The sequence below is a fragment of the Dicentrarchus labrax genome, unplaced genomic scaffold (assembly GCF_905237075.1).
Source record: "Dicentrarchus labrax unplaced genomic scaffold, dlabrax2021, whole genome shotgun sequence".
Taxonomy (NCBI): domain Eukaryota; kingdom Metazoa; phylum Chordata; class Actinopteri; family Moronidae; genus Dicentrarchus; species Dicentrarchus labrax.
In genome coordinates, this window is record NW_026136714.1 from 5,749,074 (window position 1) to 5,770,136 (window position 21,063).

Consider the following 21,063-nt stretch of genomic DNA (forward strand, 5'->3'; position numbering starts at 1 on the left):
AAATACCACATATAAATATCCATTTAAAGAGGGAACACTCCTCCACAAAGACCACCAAAAAGTGATCACTCACACTGAATGTAGAATCTTTACTAATCAAGCTGTAATGGAAAGGACAACCAGTCTAAACTGATTGTTTTTTAATCAGCTTTTAATTGGCAAATAGCTTCACTCACCTGAGTTACGAGACAATTACCTCCCCCTGCGCTGACACTTTGATAACACAACCATTACTGGACATTTCAGCTTCCACAACTGTGTCGGGCCAACAACTCACCCTCTTGATCCCCTGACACAATTGTGAGAACTCACCTGAGAGACACAGAGACTGGCAATGGCAGGACAAAGAAAATCAATCAAAGCAGCTTAATGTGGTAAAACCATGTTGACACTGAGCCAAGCTTGATGGAGTAGAGGGCCAAGCAGTGCAAAGCCAACAGACGCTTTAACAAGAAGATTTCTATCAGATTAATTATACATTAAATTACAGAGCTACAGTCTACTCATACTAATTTGTTTGCAGAATAGAATGTAAATTATTTAACTTTAAAATTATGTTAACAGACGTGATGTTTATCTGTTGCAACCTGCTATATCAACACAGTCTCTCTCCCAGCTCGTAAGATACTGCAGCTTGGTCAACGTTCCTCCACTTCAAAATATGATGCTGTAGGTATCCTTCTAGTGTGACTTCTGGACACATCTTCCATTGTCATCAGGTGATGTAGTATAAAGACAGAGAAAGTCCCTATATGGAGGTGGTGAGGTGGATGAATCAATCAAACATTTGAACCACAGAGACCTTTTTTTTTAAGAAATGTACATAACTTGTGTGATGTATCTGATGCAAGTTAAGAACATTAACGTTTTATTCATGTACTCAAATTATGAAACACAAACATAAGCTTTTTTTTTTTTGCCGAAACCTAAGGAAGTAGATTTTGTTTCTAAACCCAAAAAACTGCAACTGTGTCACAATGTTTAATTGTTTAACTCTGTTTACCTATACTGTTTCTGCATTAGCTATATGTATGCTGTACTTGTTGTATTTGCTTGCCTCTTGTGGCTGCCTCTTGATCAGGTCATCGTTGTAAATGAGAATTGGTTCTCAATTGACTTATCTCATTAAATAAAAAATAAAACTGTTGATAATTTGACCGCAGAGCCCTGTACATCCAGAAATTATGCTAGAAGGGCACCTACAACATCATATTTTGAAGTGAGGGGCCACTGAGCTAATGAGGTGTTTTTACATGTTTTTATATTTCTTATATTTAAGTTTTTATGTTTTTCTGCCTGTACATATGAAGCTACTATTAGCAGCCAGGGTACAATACGCTAACTGACTGCTTGCTGCAGCTACATACTGACTGAACATACATGAAAGTGGTATTAATTCATCTAACTTTTGGCAAGTAATTTCCCAACATATCAAACTGTTCCTTTAATGAATCACCTTTAGGTAATCAATAAAGTTTGTCAGCAAGTCGCATATTTAACAGTTTCAACTGAAAAAGAAGGTGCTGTAGCCTCTTAAAACTAACATACATCTTGTGAGCTCAGGTTTTCTGAGTTAAGTGAAAAACATCCACTTGAGTCATTTTGTTGGGACTTTGCAGAGAAACTGTTCTGTACACAATTTATTTGATGACTCCAAAGACCATTCATTATTTTTCCTCACATGCACATAATCAGTTGGCAAATAAACTTACAGTCTTTGTAGCCTACCCTCTTTGCCATTTCATTATTTATTCAAGGAATAAAGCCACAATGTGCACAGCCACAATCTGCCATTACTGTGAAACTGGGTTGTCAGTGATATAGTAGATATAGCATACGATGAATGTAGCTACCAAGGGAAGCATAGAATTAAAGACGCATGTATCTTCATAACAATAAGCATAAATCAGCTGGTCAAAAGCAAAAAAACATTGCTGTTAAACAAAAAAAAGACAAAAACAAAGGTTAATATTGATGATTTCCTTCATCTGATGTTCCTTTCTGTAACAATTGTGAGCTGTATGAATGGCTGACACCTCAGCCTCAGGCTACTGGAGGTGGACCTCTCAGCTCATCAAGATGAGTGACAAGTGCTCAGGTGGGGACTTGATTGACTGAGAATGAGGAAGGTGCAATGAAGACTACATCCCGCATCAAGATATAATATATCTATATACTGAAGGAATAAACAGAATAAGAGATCAGACATTTAAAGAAAACAAAGCGACCACGTCATTTTCACAGATATGTTTTTATTTGTCAAACTGAAAGAGCTTTTGTTTGAAGCAACATTTTTTTTGACTGTACACAGTTTATCACTCTCCTCTGCAGGCTTGAACCTAACCAGTATTATAATAGGTACTTTTTCTAGATAGTGATTGACACTCAGACCGAGGAGGTGAGAAATAATATGTGAACAGCGGACACAGAAATACAAAGACAGGATGAGCTTCCACTTTGCTCCCGTTTTGAACCTGTGAGATGATGTTTTACAATGCACAAGACAATTGATGGTGAGTACAAAGTAAAGGCTATTAGATCTTTATGATATGCAAGAACATAATGTGCCTGTGGACATTTTTGTTATACTGTACTGTTCAAACTCATACATCATGCAAACTTCCTCAAAGCTTTGCAGCAGGCCTGCCGACAGGAAGCTGACTACAAAGATCAATCAGAGCAGATGCTGGCCAAGATATTTGGCAATAAACGACTGAAGTGTCAGAATGGAAAATGTCAAACGACAAATAATCTGTGAGAAAGAATCTGTTTATGCTTATACCATGTTCATGAACCCAAGGAATGACAGTCACTGATTCACACCAACAACATTTTCACATATTGGTAATCTACAACAAAGTCTTTCAGTGTAACTTACATTGAAGTACAGGTCGAGTTTGGCAACATAACATGAGTAAAAGATATCTTTAAACACACCAGGGCCATTATAGTAAACTATATCATATACTGTATATCATATTGTAATTTGCCAAACCAGACTACAATTGGCTATACTCAGTCCCAATTAACAATTGAAAATGTTTTGTTTTATTTTCAGACTTCGTACAGTTAATTGTTAACTACAACAACATCCATGTTGATGGCATGACAGCTGAGAATGCCCTGGCACACAACAATATAAAGTAAGCTCCAAAGTATTTGAATGATGACACATTTTTTTCTTGCTGTGCTTTTCATCATTTTGGATGTAGTCCAAAAATGTTTGATTCCAATGCATTTGTATTCATTATGTATAAAGTGATGAAAATAACAGTGGCACTGTTGTATTTCCAAACGTGTCAGACAACCAGCATTATTTGGAATGGTTGAAGCATTAAATTAAATAAGGTTTTCCCACAAATGTCTTCCTTTCTCTTTAAGGCTGGGCTGCAATCTCTGAACAAATACATTGTATTCCTACAATATGAAATGATTGGTTAGTTAAGTGACTGAAAGCTGACAAGTCTTAAGTGAAACATGAAGCATAAAAGTAGACATGGCTCCCTTCAGCTCTTCTCTTCTTCTTCTCTTCTAGCACTCAAGAGATTTGGGAAAACTAGTCAAGAGTGGAAACCACCAGAGTAATCCAGGCCTATTTTTAAGCCGTGTAGAATGGGCTGTAAGGTTGGACACTGCTGTGATACCTTAGGTACTTGTTTGCTTCCATTTATTTAACCAGCCAAGCACTGATGTTCATTTACTGCAGCATGCAGCCAAAAGCAGTATCCATACAGTGAAAACTATATAAATAGAATGTTTTGACGTGACTGGCCTATGCATCTTTATACCTTGTAACCTTAATGTGTCTAAATATTTTTAGCATCTTAAAACCATTTGAGCATGCAAAGAGCTGCTGTCATGTCATGTGAAAATACCAACAAGTTCTTTGACATTTCATGACTATATCATCTTTGATCCAGACTATTAAAGATCATATCTCTTGAAATAAAGACACTGCCCATATTTAATTTAGAGCTCTGTACTGATGTCACAGTTCATCATCACTGTAGGTTTGAGATAATGTCATATATTAATATATTATAAATCTTGGACATCTGCATTTTTAAAAATACAGAAGTTAATTAACAATTATTATTAACACATCAAAGGGATGAAATAAAATAAAAGATTGCTTTCAATATTTGAATTATGCATAATGGACAGTTCAATTATTTGCCATTTTAAAAAACAATAATACACAGAAATCTTTAAATAGGTGGCCAAAAATTATACAATTGTGGGTTGGTGAATGACATCTATCCTGAGCATTTTAATTGATTCAACTTAGATCTCCAAGATAACACGAAGACATTAAACACAGATTTTATGCATCTGACAGCTGAGACAAATAAATCTAAATAAATACAAAAAAGAACAAGCACAAACAATAATTCCAAATATCTTAGAAAAAGTGTAGTGATAATCAAATAGATACAAATAAAAAATGGCAACTCCTTATGAGAGCATTAAGACATTTCAAGAGACAGCCTATAAGCCTCAGTGTCAGTGCTGCAGTACCACATTTAACTGCAGTGCGTGTTTATTGTCTCACATATCAGTCATCTTCAGTAAGCTTTTGCAGTGTGTTGTAATGTTTCAGAACTATTTAAAAATGCACATAAAAATAGGTCCCTAAATCAAAGCCGTTGCTCTCAGGGCTGGAGGTTTTAAATGATTTGTCATAATATACATTTATAATTCACGCACCATGCAATTTCTTAGTCTTTTACATATAATACAAGAGCATTAATAGTGTTTTGATTGATGTAGTAATGCCAGTGTCCATTAGGGTAAAAGCATTGCTTGAGGACGTGTAGTAACCAAAGTAAAAATATATTTGATAAAGTCATAACGTGTGATCTCTACATGGTATTTTAGACAGTTTAGTTATGTTATGGAGTTGGTTAATCATGTCCAATGAAGCACAGCAGACAGATTTCACATCTTTGTTAAAAAGTGACACTGTACAATAGCTTCCATGGCAACAAGTTAAAACCACAGCAAAACCCCCTTTCCGACTCTACCCCTAACCCAACCCCTCCCATATATATTACAGAAGTTCATTCCAAACAGGATGGTAAATCTTGAGAAGAATAAAAAGACAAAGATCACGCTTAAAGAGGAAAATAAAAGACAAAAGTGGATCAGGGGCAGGTTTTAAATCATTGTACAAAAGAACAAACAGCAACCCACCACAACCAAACACGTATTCTTGAAAAATCCATTGGAAATTGATTTCTTTGTACAGGTTGCACAGTTTAATTTTTGAAATACTGGGTGAGATCCTCCAGTATGCCAAGGGACAGGGGACAATGGCAAGAAAGATGGAGGAAAGGACTTTACTCTTCCTCTGTGCATCCGAGTATCTCTGCACGCAAAGTGATCCTGCCGTACCATGACCAGGGAAGGATCCGGATGAGCCGAGCATAGACGGGTGGATCTATCACGTTCTTTCTGTGTGTGTCGTTGTCAAAGTTCCCTTGGAATACCTATAAAAACATCAGCATGGAGGAATTATTACATTTGATTATGATTTCCCCTTACAAAACCAGAAACCATTTTTTCTTCAAAAAACAAACAAACAAAAACATCACTCTGAAAACTGAATTTTAATGCAGCAATATTTGAATATTTGAAGACTGAAAAGAAAATGGTAATTAAATGCTTTAGAAGTCCACATCTGAAAAAAAAAAATATATATATATATATATATTTAATGACAAACCACAGAAATCTTTTTACTGAGAGGCAGGTGCAGAACATTCATGCTGCATTTCTAGCCTGATTTCTCCAGACTGCTACCTTGAAGGCCTCATGCCTGAGCAGGTACTGAATGAAGTGCAGCCAATCAGAGATTCAATTCAAACACTGCCAATAACAGTTGTACATTCTCTGAACTCAGCCCTGTTCTTGGTTCTTTTCCTTTTATGCACCACACATGTGAGCACATCAACAGTTTCCCCCTGTGGAAAATTGTGCATTGTTAGAGCTGCACAGCTGAAAGTCCCACCTTCACAATTAGTGACAGACAACTACTGTTGTTTCCCCTGCTTTCTAAGCAGTGTTATTAGCATGCACCTTATGCTTGCTGGTCTTGTTTTCCTTCAATTTTGCTGTACACATTTTCTTTATTTTTTTTTCACCTTGGCAATACCAGAAAGCCTTTGGTGACTGCCAGAAATGTTGCTATAAAAGAAAAGCCCTTATTCTCCATTATTGGCTCTGTAAAACTCACAACATATTGTGCCACAGACTAATGTGCATTCTGGATCAACACACGTGAACTGCCATTATGCAGCCTTTGGCATATTCTTCATTGCAAGTACTGAAAATGCAATTTTATCTAGCTAAAAATTCAGGTATGCACCAATTTAATACCAATTCAATGACATTTAAGAGCCTTTAGATAAGCCATGAACCAAAAATTTAAGGGCTAACTAACAACCAGAGACAAACAAGCTAATTGCCATGTGGGTGCTCTATTGTTGATTATTAGAAGCTTTGTGTTGATGTGTGCTTAATAGACAGTAGAATGAAGTATATTAGGAAGAAATGTATCTACAGGGACTGCTTCAATGAACGATATGATCATTTCAATTAAACAGACATGATTATGCCTGTATAATTGGGATGTGATGGGATTCACTGTTGTGTGGAAATGGAAAATCAGCAGGCCAAATCCAAGCAGGTGCTGGAGACAGAGGTTGACCTTTTTAGAGTAAAGCTTCAACTAATTCTCTTTCAAATAATCACAAGAGCCAGTTTGGATTTCAACAAGCTAAAACAATGGCCATGCACCAAAAAACACATGAGGGATTTTGGAGAAAAGTAGTTCACACTTTGCGTGGTTGGACAAAATATTCATACATTATATATATCCACAGCCTGTGAAGGAGCTCAACTTTTTTGCTATATTTGATACTACTGTTGGAGTGCCACTTAAAGTCGACTGCCAACTGGATACCTACTACATAATTACAAACAGGATAATAGAAATTGACAATTGCAATTGGTCAGACAAATTGAATTATTGTCTTGGACTTAAACACTGCAAAAGCAACAGGCATCCTTTCATTGTGAACTGAACCTCAAAAAACATGCTCACACTGCCCACTGCATCTCAAGACTCAAAAGGCTCAATGTAGAAAAGGTCCAGCTTTATCCAAATATCCTCTGCAAGCAAGAGCGACAGCCTGGCAACAAATAATGCACCTATTTCCCTTGTGAAACAGAGTAGTGTTAACTCAACTGGTTAAACAACTGCTGCTGTGTAATGTTAACTATTCACTGAATGAAGCATAATAAAATCTAAACTTATACACAGACAACCAGAATATTCTGGTAGTCCGTTTTTTTAAGACTGGTAAATCTTCAAAATGCGCCAAGGCATATATATGCCTTCAGGCTACTGTAAACATAATTATACACATAATATAGATTTGTTTGCATGAATAATATTCATTCAGTCCTCTGTACATGTATTAGTTTACACCACATTTGAGAAAATCCTAATACAGTTATTTCATCTACACAGAGTGAGTATGCAATCTCATCCATCATCATAAACCTCAAATGGCTTTATGTTACAAGTTAAGCTCATGAAGAAAGAATAACAATATGATTAAGTCAAGTACATGATGGTATCAAGTATCAAGTACAAAAGGTAAAGGAAAATCAACATTATTGAAATGTGTGGAGGTTAACTTTTTCATTTCTTAAACCTTCAATTAAAATTCAACTAAACACTTCAGTTAACTTTCTTAAGATAGAACATGAAACCCAAACACACAGGCTGTTTTTATTTTTGTGGCTGCTGCCACAGAGAATGTTACTTTCTTTTGTCTGTCATTACATATCCATCCATTGTGTTGGCTGTGCTGTACTATTTATCGGGCATGTTACTGTTTGCTTGACTCTCCAGTGTAATAAATTATTATTAAAACACTACTGACACTCATGTTTGCGCATTGTGTAATTATTTACAGGTATAATTATAGCTTCATGATGTATCATGTTAAAATATTGCGTGAGTGTTTCTTTTAGGCCACTTTAGCTTGATGTTGGTGCTTGTGAAAACCTAAAACATTATAACTGATTGCATTTTATTCAAGCCTAATGTCACTTTCATCATTCTAAAATTTTAATACAATTAATCTAAATAAAGTACATACCGGTATAGGTCACAATAAGTATAACTTGTTGCTCAGATTCTATAGAGAGACATTAAACATATGGTATTGAGATGTAAGAGATAGTCTCATGAGAGTATTAGCTATCCACTAGCAGCTGGACATATAATATGTATTTGTCCCTGATCAACATGCAAATATGTGACACGATACCAAACCACTGCCTCCTCTTCTTAGCTTGTATATGACTGCTTTCGTGTAATTTTGTATTCTATTGTTTCCGCTGCTCTTGTGAGTTATTCTTACTGCAGACTAAAGCTGAAATCATGTGACAGGTGTACACTTTCATTACTTTCCTTATTTCACAAGTCTAATACAAACGAGTGCAGGTCACCTTTTCATCCTACATTCTTTTTCATCATTTTCCTACAGCAGTGAAACTCATTCTGTCCCTGTCTTTCTCATCTATTGTAGCACCGAGCTTAGACTGTAGTCAGATAAGGTTTGCATCTGCAGACAAGCAAACGCCACTACATCACATGGCATCCTGCCCTCCCTGTCATTTCTCTCTCTTTCTCTGTTCTCTGTTTCTTCTTTTCTTCTTCTTTTTATAAACATAAAAAAAATCCACATTTTAGTGCTTAAGAAGCAGAGACCTAAAAAGCTTAAAATATTCAAGGTTCCCATATCCTGTACTTTATGATTAAAAGGTATAGTTCAGGTTTCTTGAAGTGGGCTTTCTGACAGCATTGTAAAGCAGTGAAACTATTCTAAATATAGTGTACACTTAAAGTGATACCACAGCTGTACATTGCTTGCTGGTACGCCTGTCTGCTTCTTCAACTTCAACTGGGGGCATACTGAGCGCTGTCTACTGTAGGTAATACACTGACTATGGATAAGCAGAGGGGGAGCATGTAACAATAAGTAAGCCATACAACCCCAGTTAAAAACACCTGAACTATCCATTTAACATATATTTTAACACTGTTTCTGAAATGAATAAATGTTTTAATGCTGATGAATATTTAAACATAATCACTTTCCTGCAATGTGAAGAGGTCATTTCAACATACAGTTTTGAGTGAACGTAAACTGAGTGTTACTTCAGAAGCCTCCGGTTGTAACTTGTTAGGGGAAACGAGGTGTTCTAACAAACTTTTAGATGATGAGCTGAAATGTAACTGGAGTTTATGTTTATGACTTTTCCTGAACTCTCTGTTTACATCAAGACTATTTGTGTTCTTGTTCAGTTAAATACAAAAATGGTCAGTTTACTATGTGTATAGAGTGCTAAAAACGGACTTTTTGCATTTATTCAACATAATATGTGCCCGTGTGGTGTTGGATATTGTTGGCCAGCGATGGACTTGTCACTATGTGTATGTTTTTCTAACATTGTCATATTTGTATTAAGATTGTTTTTATATGTGTAAATTAATTGTGTACTTCTGTTTGCAGGATTGCTCACCTTGAAATGCCCCTTGAGTGACAGATAAAGTGTTTTGAATTGAATTGATATGCATGATAAGTTAAGCATAAATGAATATAGCACAGCAGTCGAACAACAAAAATAACTGATTTCCAATCAGGCCCAACGAACCTGGAAAACTTGCAAAATCCCTATCTACAGACAGTTTTTGGTTTGTCAGTTCTGGGCTACTATATAAACATGGCATATATTGACATCACTTTGAATGTGCACATATTGCACTTTCTGTTGAGCTAGCATACAGGTGCAAGCATGTTTTAATAGAGGTGGCTACTCTGTTGTAGGGTCTGCAATGCTACCAGTTTTCCCTAGTGGCCAACCAAGTATTGCCACTAATACGTGCCAAGAAAATTATCCTTGAAGGTTGCCATTATAAAAGAAAAAATGATGTAATATTTGTTAAAACTTTGTCAAACAAATTTTATTTTTAAAGATTTCAGTCAGTGTTAAGTTACTGGTATAACTTTATTACAAGTCTCCAGACTACTAGAGTACTCAAAACATGCTATTGTTTACTCACTCACTTTAATCCATCTCTAAAATACAATTTTAGTCTAGAAACTGAATGTGCAGTATGTATTAGAGCAGTATGGCTTCTCATTTCATGGCGGTAAAGTGGCACTATCAGTTGAGAGAGCAGCAGCAGTGTGTGTTGGTCCACATCTGTTTCAGTACATGTTCATAGCATTCCCCAATTGCATGCTGCTTACATATATTAATAATATTACAAATATGGAGTGAAAACCAGCACAGACCAGTTTCTAAACTGTTCTTCCCAGTTTTTACTGTGTTTTAGAACCACAACATTTCACATTGGGAAGCGAAGAATGTGTCACTTTGAGGAGTGTTGCCTCAATTTTAACGTGTCAACCAGGGCACATGATAGCACAATATAAAAGGCAGGACAAAAAGGCCATAAAAGCAGTAGCTGATTGAAATATGACAAGAATCTCCCCTAGACTGTCTGGGGAGCTGAACAGTATAAAAGGCTATGTCTCTAAAAAAACTGTCTGGAGCAAGATATCTGAAGAGTAACAATAAAAGAAGAAATGCTGCTTGGAAGAAAATAGGAAAAGGGTTAAGGAAGGTGAGGAAAGTATCCTCAACAACAACAACAACAACAACAACAACAACAACAACAACAACAACAACAAAGCGCATACAATAATTAAGGGGCGGAAAGAAATTGAGTACAAAATACTATAAAAATACTGTACTTCATAGGCAATTACACATATCTCAGCCAGAGGTACTCTACTGTAAAGAATGTAAGCCATTACCTCTAGTCTAACTACTATAACGAACTATAAAAGCTATATAATGCTCTGCAATCTTCTGACGTTTACCATAGCATTTTGAACTGTGTTTTGTTGGCTTGCAAGTTTGAAGTATGCCATTTGTAAACATCATATTCAAAAATGTATACATTTATTTAATCATATATTTGTTAATTTGCAAATGGCCTAACACAATGCATTGATGGATGACCTTTCCAATTTTTTGTTAGAATTGGACCAGCTGTGCAGCAGGTTGAAATTTGGTTTATCCTACTCTGATCAGTTTTGTGGAGGAGGGATGTGTTGGATGAAATTTTGAATTCTCATTGTCAAAGTTAGCAACATGAACATTAGCTAAAGCAACTTCTGAACTATAGCAATGAGAAAATAATATTACAGATACAGCACAGTATAAATGAGGCAGCCGCTGCAGCAGAAGTCAAACTGCCTGACAGCAGCAGAATCGGAAAAATAGAGGAAGAGCCACGGGCTGCTGACTGGTGCAGCCCACTTGTGGAGCCCACTGGTGCTGGTGCAGCCCACTGGTGCAGCCCATTGGTAGTATTTGTGCTAGCTGCCCCCAAGTGTAATTATATTATCCAACAATCGAGACACAAGCGTTGAAGGCACATTTCTCTGTGTGTGTTTCCAGACTGATGCAGGAGCCACAACTCTGCTCCCAACTATTGATTTTCCAGGAGGGTATAGTCTTGGGTACGCATTACTAAAGGAGGCCTTGTATGCCTCTAGAGATACAACAGTGCCACACTGCATTATTTAAACCTGCTGTACAGGTCAAGGGAGCAGGTTGCTCAGATTCCTTAGCTCTCTGCCCTCAAGTTGCTTTACAGGCCACATTCGTGATGTCACCCATTGGTCTGTGGAGTACCATTTTGGCCATGACAGTTAGAGAGAGCCAGCGGAGGAGACGTACTGCGAGTTGATCTCTCATTGGCTGTGCAGTTTTGACTTGTCCGTAACAGGAGGTCACATACAATCTCGTATTACGGCTAAACAGTACACTAAAATATGTTTCTGAAACGATTTTAAGTGAGAAATAGGTAACACAGTAAAATAATCTTGCTTCATATTTGTTCAGCACTGCCTAGTTTTACAGTTTGATCTAAATTTCGTGGGCTGTGCTGGACAGACTCACTGACAGTGACCTGTTAACCATAAGGTAGCCACGCCCATAAGCATACGCGGTTTTGTTGTTTATTTTCGTCTAAATTGGACCATAATTTACTAAATGAGTATCATAATGTATTGAAGAAGACGTGAAAAAAATGATTGAGACCATAAAGTTAGGTCATCACTAGGAAACTGTTTACTGAGCTCATAAATCAAGAGAGAAGTCGGCTCATTCTCCATTAGGGTGAATGGTATCGGTGTGTTATTGCAGTCAATGGAGCTCCCCCTGCTGGAAGCTCTGTCCATTATATGTACTGTCAATGGTTGATACCAGGGAAACTCAGCCGCAGCTTCATTGAAAGGTCAAGAGTGGATTGCCAGCCTTGAAGAGGCACTTAAACTCAATCAAACTGAAATGCTACTTCTCCTAAAAGGAAAACAATATGTGATTTGTTTTTTTTAATCCTGAAGTGCATAAAACCCAGCAGCCAATATTTTCCAAGACTGTAGAAAAACAAAATATGACTATTAGTGGTTCATTTTAAAATGATTGTAGTCACAGCTATCTAACATTCGGTTACCCTCTGACCTGGAGGGAATTGAAGACTCTAATGGCTAATTAACCCCATGTCAAGTGAGTGAAACACTATTAAACATAAATCAATTACTTTTGTGCTTGATTGCCCTCATCAACTGACTGTGTAAATATTGACACCCAGGAAAGAGCAGTGGTGCAGGATTAGACAGAGTAGTGACCCAGGTGTGGAAAGTGTGTACATGTGGGAATGCAGCTGAGCCGATGTGGAATGTATCCCAGTTTAATTACGTTTAAATAATGGACTATGTTGTTACTTGTCTCACTTACAAGTGCAGTACATAGATATTTGGGATTTGTGTGTAAGAAAAGGCAAACACTGCACTCTATGGATTTTGTAGAGGGATACTGTGTATGTTTCCACTGTGCCCTGTTTGACAACATCTGTATTCTGACAGAGCCTCCTCTCTCAATCTAGATCTAACTGCCTGCAGCCTCTGCCACACAGGAGCTGGAGGGGGAGCTGAGAAGAATACTTACAAGCCTCTACCACTGTGCCCGAGCCAGACACCTAGACATACACACACACGTTCACAGTATATCCCTGCCAAGTCAAGCATTGTGGTGTGGCAGGAGGAGCCTCGGGAGTCCGACAGCCAAATGTGTCCTCTAGCATTAATGGCTGCTTCAGCTGACTGAAGGGGGAAAACACCTTGAAGAATCATACATCTGAACAGCCCCTTGGCTCCGTCTAGGGACAAACTGATTGACATTCTCAGAAGCCTTGCTGAACACGCCTGCCCTCTAATACAGAGCGCACACACACTCAGATTGACTGTCTATCCTTGGTTTTGCTCTGAATTATACAGCAATAACAAAACATTCAAGGCTATAGACGGTTATAGAAATATCTTGTATATGGTTTAAAGAGATTTTTAAATCCATGCATAGCTTGACGAACATGCTGGTCACCACTGAGATATTTCTGAAAATCAGTGTTTAAATAAATAAAAGGTATTTTTTTCTCGTTCCCTTTGCTATCTCAGCATATGCTCATCCAGTGCACTGAGTGAAAATCATGCTGAGCATGCACTGGCCCGTATCCAAAGATCATCAGGGATGTTGAAATTATAAACTCCTCAAGCAAGGAATTTGAACTGCAAAAATGGAAAATATTTCTGGTCATTGGCTACAGCAAGGATAATGAAATATACTGAGGGGTATTATTTGCTTTAACAAGGTGCTGTCATATTTCAGCTGCAGGTCTACCACACCAAGCCAAACAAAATAGAAGCTTCTTTAAGAAAATCTCATTATGAAACGGCAGCTGAAGTTACCATGTAACCTCTGCAGACTGCTCAGAATCAGTTTTTATGAGAGAAACATATGTGCACAGACTGCAGGGCATCGGCTGCAGTTGAACTATAAAATCAACTATGATGGCAAATTAAAGACTTGTGGTTTTGAAGCCATTAGAAAAACTATCCACAAAAGATTTCATATTGGATAATTATTTTGAAATGTGTGAAATAAATTTGCATGAATAAATGAATGTGTGCCAATATGTTTTAAAGATTGAATCTAGTGGAATCTAAATCAATATATCTTCTAAATATTCATCAAATGCTTACTCCAAAACACTCGCATTCTTGTTATGAATGTATGTATGAATATATTAGCTGTGCAATCCTTTCCAACTGGTCACAACATATTATTGACAACTAATCTTCCTGTTCAGTGAAACTTCTACGAATTCAAACAGCTGGATTTTGTTTAATTAAATCTTTTATGCATATTCACAGTAACAAAATGTCTTCCCAGAGGTAAACGATATATTATTTCACCCTAAAGCATTCTCTATATAATTTTAAATACTCTGAAATGATGTTCAAGACATAGATTAATATTTCAGTGTAAGATTATAACAGAAGAGATTATTTAGTAGATTATACAGTAGCTACATCCTGATCACAATGTACAGTATAATAAAGTGATTTCCATCTCCTCTACAGTATTAGCTTTTTCGCTCAATATACATGCTTGGACTCTAAGATTTCTGTTTCTTGATTTTTCTTAGTCAACATATCACAAATACGAATAAGCAGACGAAGTAAGGCTTATCTTTCAATAACACAGTCAGGGAGAAAAATAAACACTGCCTCTCTTGCCACCAGTATCTGAAAGACAAGGGGCTTCAGCTTTAGCTGTAACCCTGTGCCTGCAGCTCTCCTGATATCAGCAGAGAGGCTGATGCAGCCCTGCACTGTCTCTGCTGTCGAGGGCGATTGGAATGGACGTGGACTCTGTTGAAGGGCCGTAAACAAGCATAGCACTGGCCAGGCCAGGTTGACAGCCGGGTCTTATCAGATCCCAAACCAGAGACATGCAGTAGGACAGACCAGGCAAGCTCAGTTTGAGCCACAGATAAGAAGATGCTAAAGGGAAGTGGAAAGGAGGAACAGACAGGTCCCAAAATGGACATTTTCACTTGCTTAAAACTTTTTGACATTTGCTGCATTGTTTGTTGTCGGCTTCAGGTTTTTGTCCTTTCTGTGCATTTTTCTGTTAACTGTTTCTCTTTACCTAGAATGCCCCTTTCCTTCATAGTGTGATATATAATTTAAAACTTTAGTACTCACTGTACCCACAGGCGTGCATTTACATTCTACTGTATTGTTTCAGTATGTTTGCTTTGTGTGACAATAAAGATGTCTCATATTTGATTGATGATTGTTTTTCAGTTAATATGTTGGTTGGTGTGGCTTACATCTGTGTGACTTGTGTTTGATCATGGTTATTATGGTCTGTAAAAGTTCCTTACCTTGTCCTTCCCCTGTTTCTCATCTTGATAAACATTCCACCGCTCTCCATCATTACTGTACGCCAGTTTGTATGAGCCAACAAACTGGACATGGCCAAAGTCTTTAGCTCCCTGGGTGATGATACCTGTGACCTTGGTTGGCACAAGCAAGTCCACCTGAAAGAGGGAAGAAACAGACAGAAAGACAGTAGAATGACTAATTTAATTTCTCAAGAAACTCAGCAAGTGGAAAAGTGTCAGGGATGCTAAATTTTCACACTCTAGTCAGCATCTTTTTTTTTCTATTGATGTCATCAGAGGATTTACTGTATAAAGACACTGGGCGCAAAAAGTCAGTTTCAATTATTCACAGAGTATTGAACAACAAGGCTAAGTCCAGAACCTCGCCTCAGCAAAACAGAAACCGCATGGCGCAGCAGCTTCTGAGACCCAGACTGCTCCATTTGGGTTAATTTTTAATAGCTTCTCATTTGTTGCAAAAATTTACAGCGCATGGGTGCTAGGCAGTAAACACAAACTGTTATTTTTATTGATATTTTAGGGTTCAATTATGCTTCATTATTTAAAGGGCATATGTTGTGTTAAAGTAGACAGATTCAAAAAATAGTAAAACTGAACCCAAATGTATGACAAGAATAAGTATTACAGCTCCATTACGTTTACCTAGGTCACTCTGCTTCAGAGAAAATATTGTACTATCATGTCTTAAACAGGTTAGGCTTTTTTTCTAAGTGAGATATTTCCACTGTGTTAATTATGTCAAATGAATAATATATGTGATCAATCTAAAGTAGAAGTTAAAAGGAAGACATTGCCTTCTAATGTGGGCAATACAGTGCAGTAAAATATTACAGCTCATATCTTAATGGAACATCAATGGTAGTATTATAAATGAAGTCACTCCCCCACTGATCTTTCATAAGCATAAAGCAGCACGTGTTGTGTAATGTTAAGAGTTCATTCCACATAATGGGAACTATGGGGAAATAATTTTACATCTCTGTAGCAAATTAAGCCAAATGTTTATTGTTGTTTTCTGTACAAGAACACCTGTAATACTTGTAAATATCAAAAATATGACTTATGGGTGTAAAATTTCCTCAATTTCACGTGTGAGTTTCTTTAAAAGAGTATAATGTCAAACAGTGTTAATGATTTATAGCACCGCTTTGAGCATTTTCCAACATTAAAATGCTAAAAGCCTAAATGTCACTCCAAAGCTCTCACTTATCACATACATAGCATCAATTCAGTCAAAAAGGATGAAAAACAGGGTGCAACTTGGCATTTTGCTGTCACATGGGAAGATAGTGGCAAAATTTAGAAGCACAAGGACAGCAAGAGAGAGAAACATACAGCATGCAGATGTATTTGTTCTGCTGAATATACACAACATCGAGACAACCATACATCACACTAATTGGCCTGGTCATAGGCCAACATATACTGTGTCACACTAGTTTGACAAAACAAAATGGGGCCCTGGGTAGATTAAACAAATGAGCAAACAAACTGAAGTAGTACATGAGTTATGGCTCGGTTCCATTCCACCTCCTGGTCTTGACACATTGCAGAACACCACTGTGCATCTCAGCACATCGCACCGCACTTTTATTGCTTGCAATATGTTACAAACCCTGAAACTATGTTTTTTTCTTGAGCAGTGATGTGAATGAGCTTACTCAGAGTTTTCATCGCTCATAAGGTTCCAACACTTCTCTTTCCTCCTAGCTACTTTAAGATTGAGGACTGTTCCCTCGGTATTGGAGGGGCCCAAATGCAGACCACCTGCTGTCTACATAAGCAGGCATAGACCTGGGTCCTGACACACATGTGAACAAAACAACTACAAAGCCAACTCTTGGCTCTTTAAAAGGCATCCAAGTGGATAAACCCCGAGTCCTCCATTGAGATGTTAAGCTAATGAAAGCAGGACAAAAGCCATTGAAGTTTGCGTGCAGCAAATTCACAGTGCTGTGGTTACAGGTATGCAATTATGCAGATGTCGCACACTACGTATGCATGCTTCATTTGTTTTGAATACACTATTCATGAAGTTTCTCCTTCAGCCTCTGCTTTCATTTTTGTTTAAAGCAGTGCTCGTTTCCGTCTCTGTGGCAGCGGTGTTGAATATTTTCCTGTAATGTATAAAACCTTTAAACCACAGCTCTGATATAACGACAATAATATCCCAACAACCTGCTGGATAAAGGGGACCACAAAAAAACAGTGGCACGGGCTGCTTGGTTGATTTAGAGGGGCATGACACCTTGCATTGTGAGGCTTTGATTATGCTCCTGTTGCAGAACGTTGAGGTAATCTCGTTGTACCCAAGCAGTCAAGTCTGCCACCAAAACAAAGGCAGGCTTGAAGGGGAACCTGTAATTGCTGTCACAGGTAGCGGTCAAAAAATACAACCGCCCCTAGCGACTCAGTCTCTCAACACTTTGATGGCCCAAACTGAATTAGGGAGCGAGATAAGCTTGTTAAAGCAAGGCTTCTCCTCAAGCCTCTACCTTCTGTTCTTTCTTCCATCACACTCTCAACCCAATCCTCTCCTCCATGAGCTGTTAACCCAGACATACTAGGAGTTCTCTGAATGCTCGTGGCATAGATGTTCCAAAGAAATAAAACACAACAATCCATTGTAGGATTTTGCTTGCTGTATCTGAGATAAAAAAAAAAGATTTATGTCACTTTAATCTAAGCTTTTAGTTTTCCCAACAATACAGCTGCACATTAAAACAGGAGACAGGGTCAATTACTTATTTGTACTTCTCTTTGATGGCAGCATGCAAAGGGACAACGTTTCTGCACTTCTGCCAGACAAACACTCATCTCCCTTGTTCATTAAGACAAGAGTTGGTGTGTAAATCTCGAGTCCCTATTTCAAGTGGCTTTGCCAGTGCAGGATAAAGAGATTAATGCAGTGAGCAGCAGTCTTATAAGGACCTCAACGAGGCCCAGTTTCCTTTTTTATGAATACAGCACAAGCATACATAGCATCCTGCTGACTTTCTCCCTCCAGCTGTGCTAATTTAACTATGTGTTGAAGACTCATTTAATCTTCAAAGCCTGTGGGAAATATGTGTATGTGTATGTGTTTCTGTGTGTAATGCATACTTTCTGTATATTCTCCTAGGTCACAGTGTAGAATTCAGAACTGTGTGTACACAATTCACAGAGCCATGAGGAGGACATTACTATGGCCCATCAGTCCCACAACAGGGCAGCTGTAAAGCGTAAGGCTTTGGCGAGAGCTTGAAAAACTACTTGTTTCACTGCATTTTCTTCATGATACACTGAAACAATGTGCTAAAAAACATTCAAATGTAAACTTCATGCGATATTGCTTAACATTAAATAAAAGGCTCCACCATATCAGAGTCATTATCATGCAAAATGTAACAGCACAGGTTCTGGTTAAGGCTCCTAAGACCATGGCCATGTCAATATTTTTCAAGGAAAGTCTGCCTTATAAACTGGTGGGTTTTGAAAGAAGTGGGAATTTAGAAGGCAGGGAAGGTCTTATGAAAAAGGCTATTGAGTCACATCATGGGAAATACTGGCTCTATCATTTCTGGAGCTCTGTTGCTTCAATTTTGACCTTCTGTTTTTGACTCCATCTGGTGTGAGTCCCCCTAACATTACTGAAGTACAATACTAAATCATCGCAGCCCTCCTTTTAGTTCATGTAATGTTCCTTGCAAGGAAATGAAAAGTTGCATAATTAAATCAAATTAGTTCTATTAAAGAAGAATGAAGGAAATTATTCTACATGTCAGACATGGACTCAAACACACTTGCACAACATTTGCATGTAAATACACAAAAGACATTTCAAAGTGTGTTTTTGAATCCTGGTGCTCAGGGCTCTGAGAACAGTTGGTTTTCTATGGTGCAACCAGAACAATTCTAGCTCCTAATGATGATGGAAAACTACTAATGTAGGACATATATTATAATACAGACAAGAATGTGCACAATAGACCTTCTTTACAGCAGCCATTTTGACATTCAAAGGGTAAACACAGGTGTTACCATAATACTAATTACAGAGGTTCTAACGGAAGTTCCATTCAGGTCAAAAAGAGTCAGGGTGGTGCTTTAGTGCATATTGGCTCACTGGAAATGGTCGGGTATTGTAAATGGAACAGTAACACTTTGATTAGTATCATAAGTAAGACCTGTCTTTACCTTACTATTTCATGTCAAAAGGGCTGCTGTGACAAAGGTCTTTAGAGCAGACACATTTGAAGCAGTCATTCTTCTACTTCTAGCCTTCTGTGGACAGGTGTTGTAAATTAGCGTTGCACTACAAACACTAATTACACTGCATCTGGTGCTTGTGCATAATTGTATGTTACAGTGCTTTTGCTATGGCCATGTTAAATAAAATAAACTTAACTCACTTCTGAAAACTTCAGTCACAACAGGTAAAACATTAATTAACACATTAAATCAACAAGTTATACGCAACCTTTTATGTGACACAGCAGTGACAAAATACTGTGACTGTTTGGATTAATATTGGTATGTTTACAGAAAATGATTGTCTACAGTCACAGTACATTTTTGTGAGATTCATTTATAGCATACAAAGGGAATCAACCAGACACCAAAACCTTGGTGAATGTTCACACGCTATTGCTGTCACTGGTTGACATGGAGGGAAAAGTGGAATCCATCACAGCCCCTCAGTGTGTTTTCCGCCATAGGAGAAGTGACCTGAATGTTTCTCACTTCCATTTGCATAAACTCTTACATGATATCTCCATGATATCTGAACATATATCATATGCCACATGCCAAAGAAGACAATTCAGCTGCGACACTACTATGTTTAGAAAAGCCCCTTAAGCCAAAAGCAAACCTAAAATGACTGAAAAAAAGAGGGATGAGGCTGAAGGCAGACAACTTCCAGACAGATGGTTGACTGAGTATAGCACTTCTCTGAGTGCAAAGAAAAGCCTGTTTGTGTCATGACACCTCTCTGAGTTTAAAAATACACAGAGGTGAGCTGGCTGAGCCAATTCTATGAGGTGAACCATGGAGTCTCACTGAGCTTGAGAGGTTGTTATGTGACATGTATGCCTTTTTCTGTATGAAGTCATATTGTTCCAGTACCATGGAAGACCAAATGAACAGATAGACAAGCTTGCAGCATACTAATAGCCATATTAAGAAGTAACATCAGCCCAAACAAATGAGACTGAAACTCATATTCATTAATTGTGTTTGTTATGTTTATTACTGTAGAAAACAAACAGCCTGTAGCCCTCCATGGACTTATCCTGTTGGACAAGGAAGTCTTAATGACTTATTAAAATGTAAAATCGAGGGTGCTTATTATAAATAGCTGCAGGTCAAAATGAAAAAAAGAGAAAAAAGTTTCATGAGCGCTTATAGCTTACTGGTGGAAATATTTTGAGAAGGCACGTATACCTTTACACCTTCAGGCAGCCTGTAGCATAAGGCATGATATTTGTGAACACTAACATAAGAAACCGTTTTAGGATGAAAATCTACAAAGTCCCACCTTACAGATAAAAACTATTTCTTTATAACAATAATAATAACAAACAACAAATTAAAAACATTTTTTTGCATTTTTAAAGAATCAAAGCAAAGGTATATTAACACCATACAAGGTGTGTGCCACAAGTTAATTAAATGGG

At 37.6% G+C, this 21,063-nt stretch overlaps 1 protein-coding gene across 2 annotated transcripts in view; it reads right to left on the bottom strand.

Annotated features, from left to right (window-relative positions):
• Positions 1 to 2,235: 2,235 nt before the first annotated feature.
• Positions 2,236 to 21,063, bottom strand: part of edil3a (EGF-like repeats and discoidin I-like domains 3a) — a 105,483-nt gene continuing 86,655 nt past the window's right edge. For both annotated transcript variants that reach the window (XM_051423770.1, XM_051423769.1), the window contains exons 9-10: positions 15,386 to 15,541; positions 2,236 to 5,489 (exon numbers count right to left, since the gene is read on the bottom strand). In XM_051423770.1, coding sequence (XP_051279730.1) covers positions 5,340 to 5,489; positions 15,386 to 15,541 — 306 coding nt within the window. In that variant the 3' untranslated portion in view covers positions 2,236 to 5,339. The remainder of the gene's footprint in view (positions 5,490 to 15,385; positions 15,542 to 21,063) is intronic.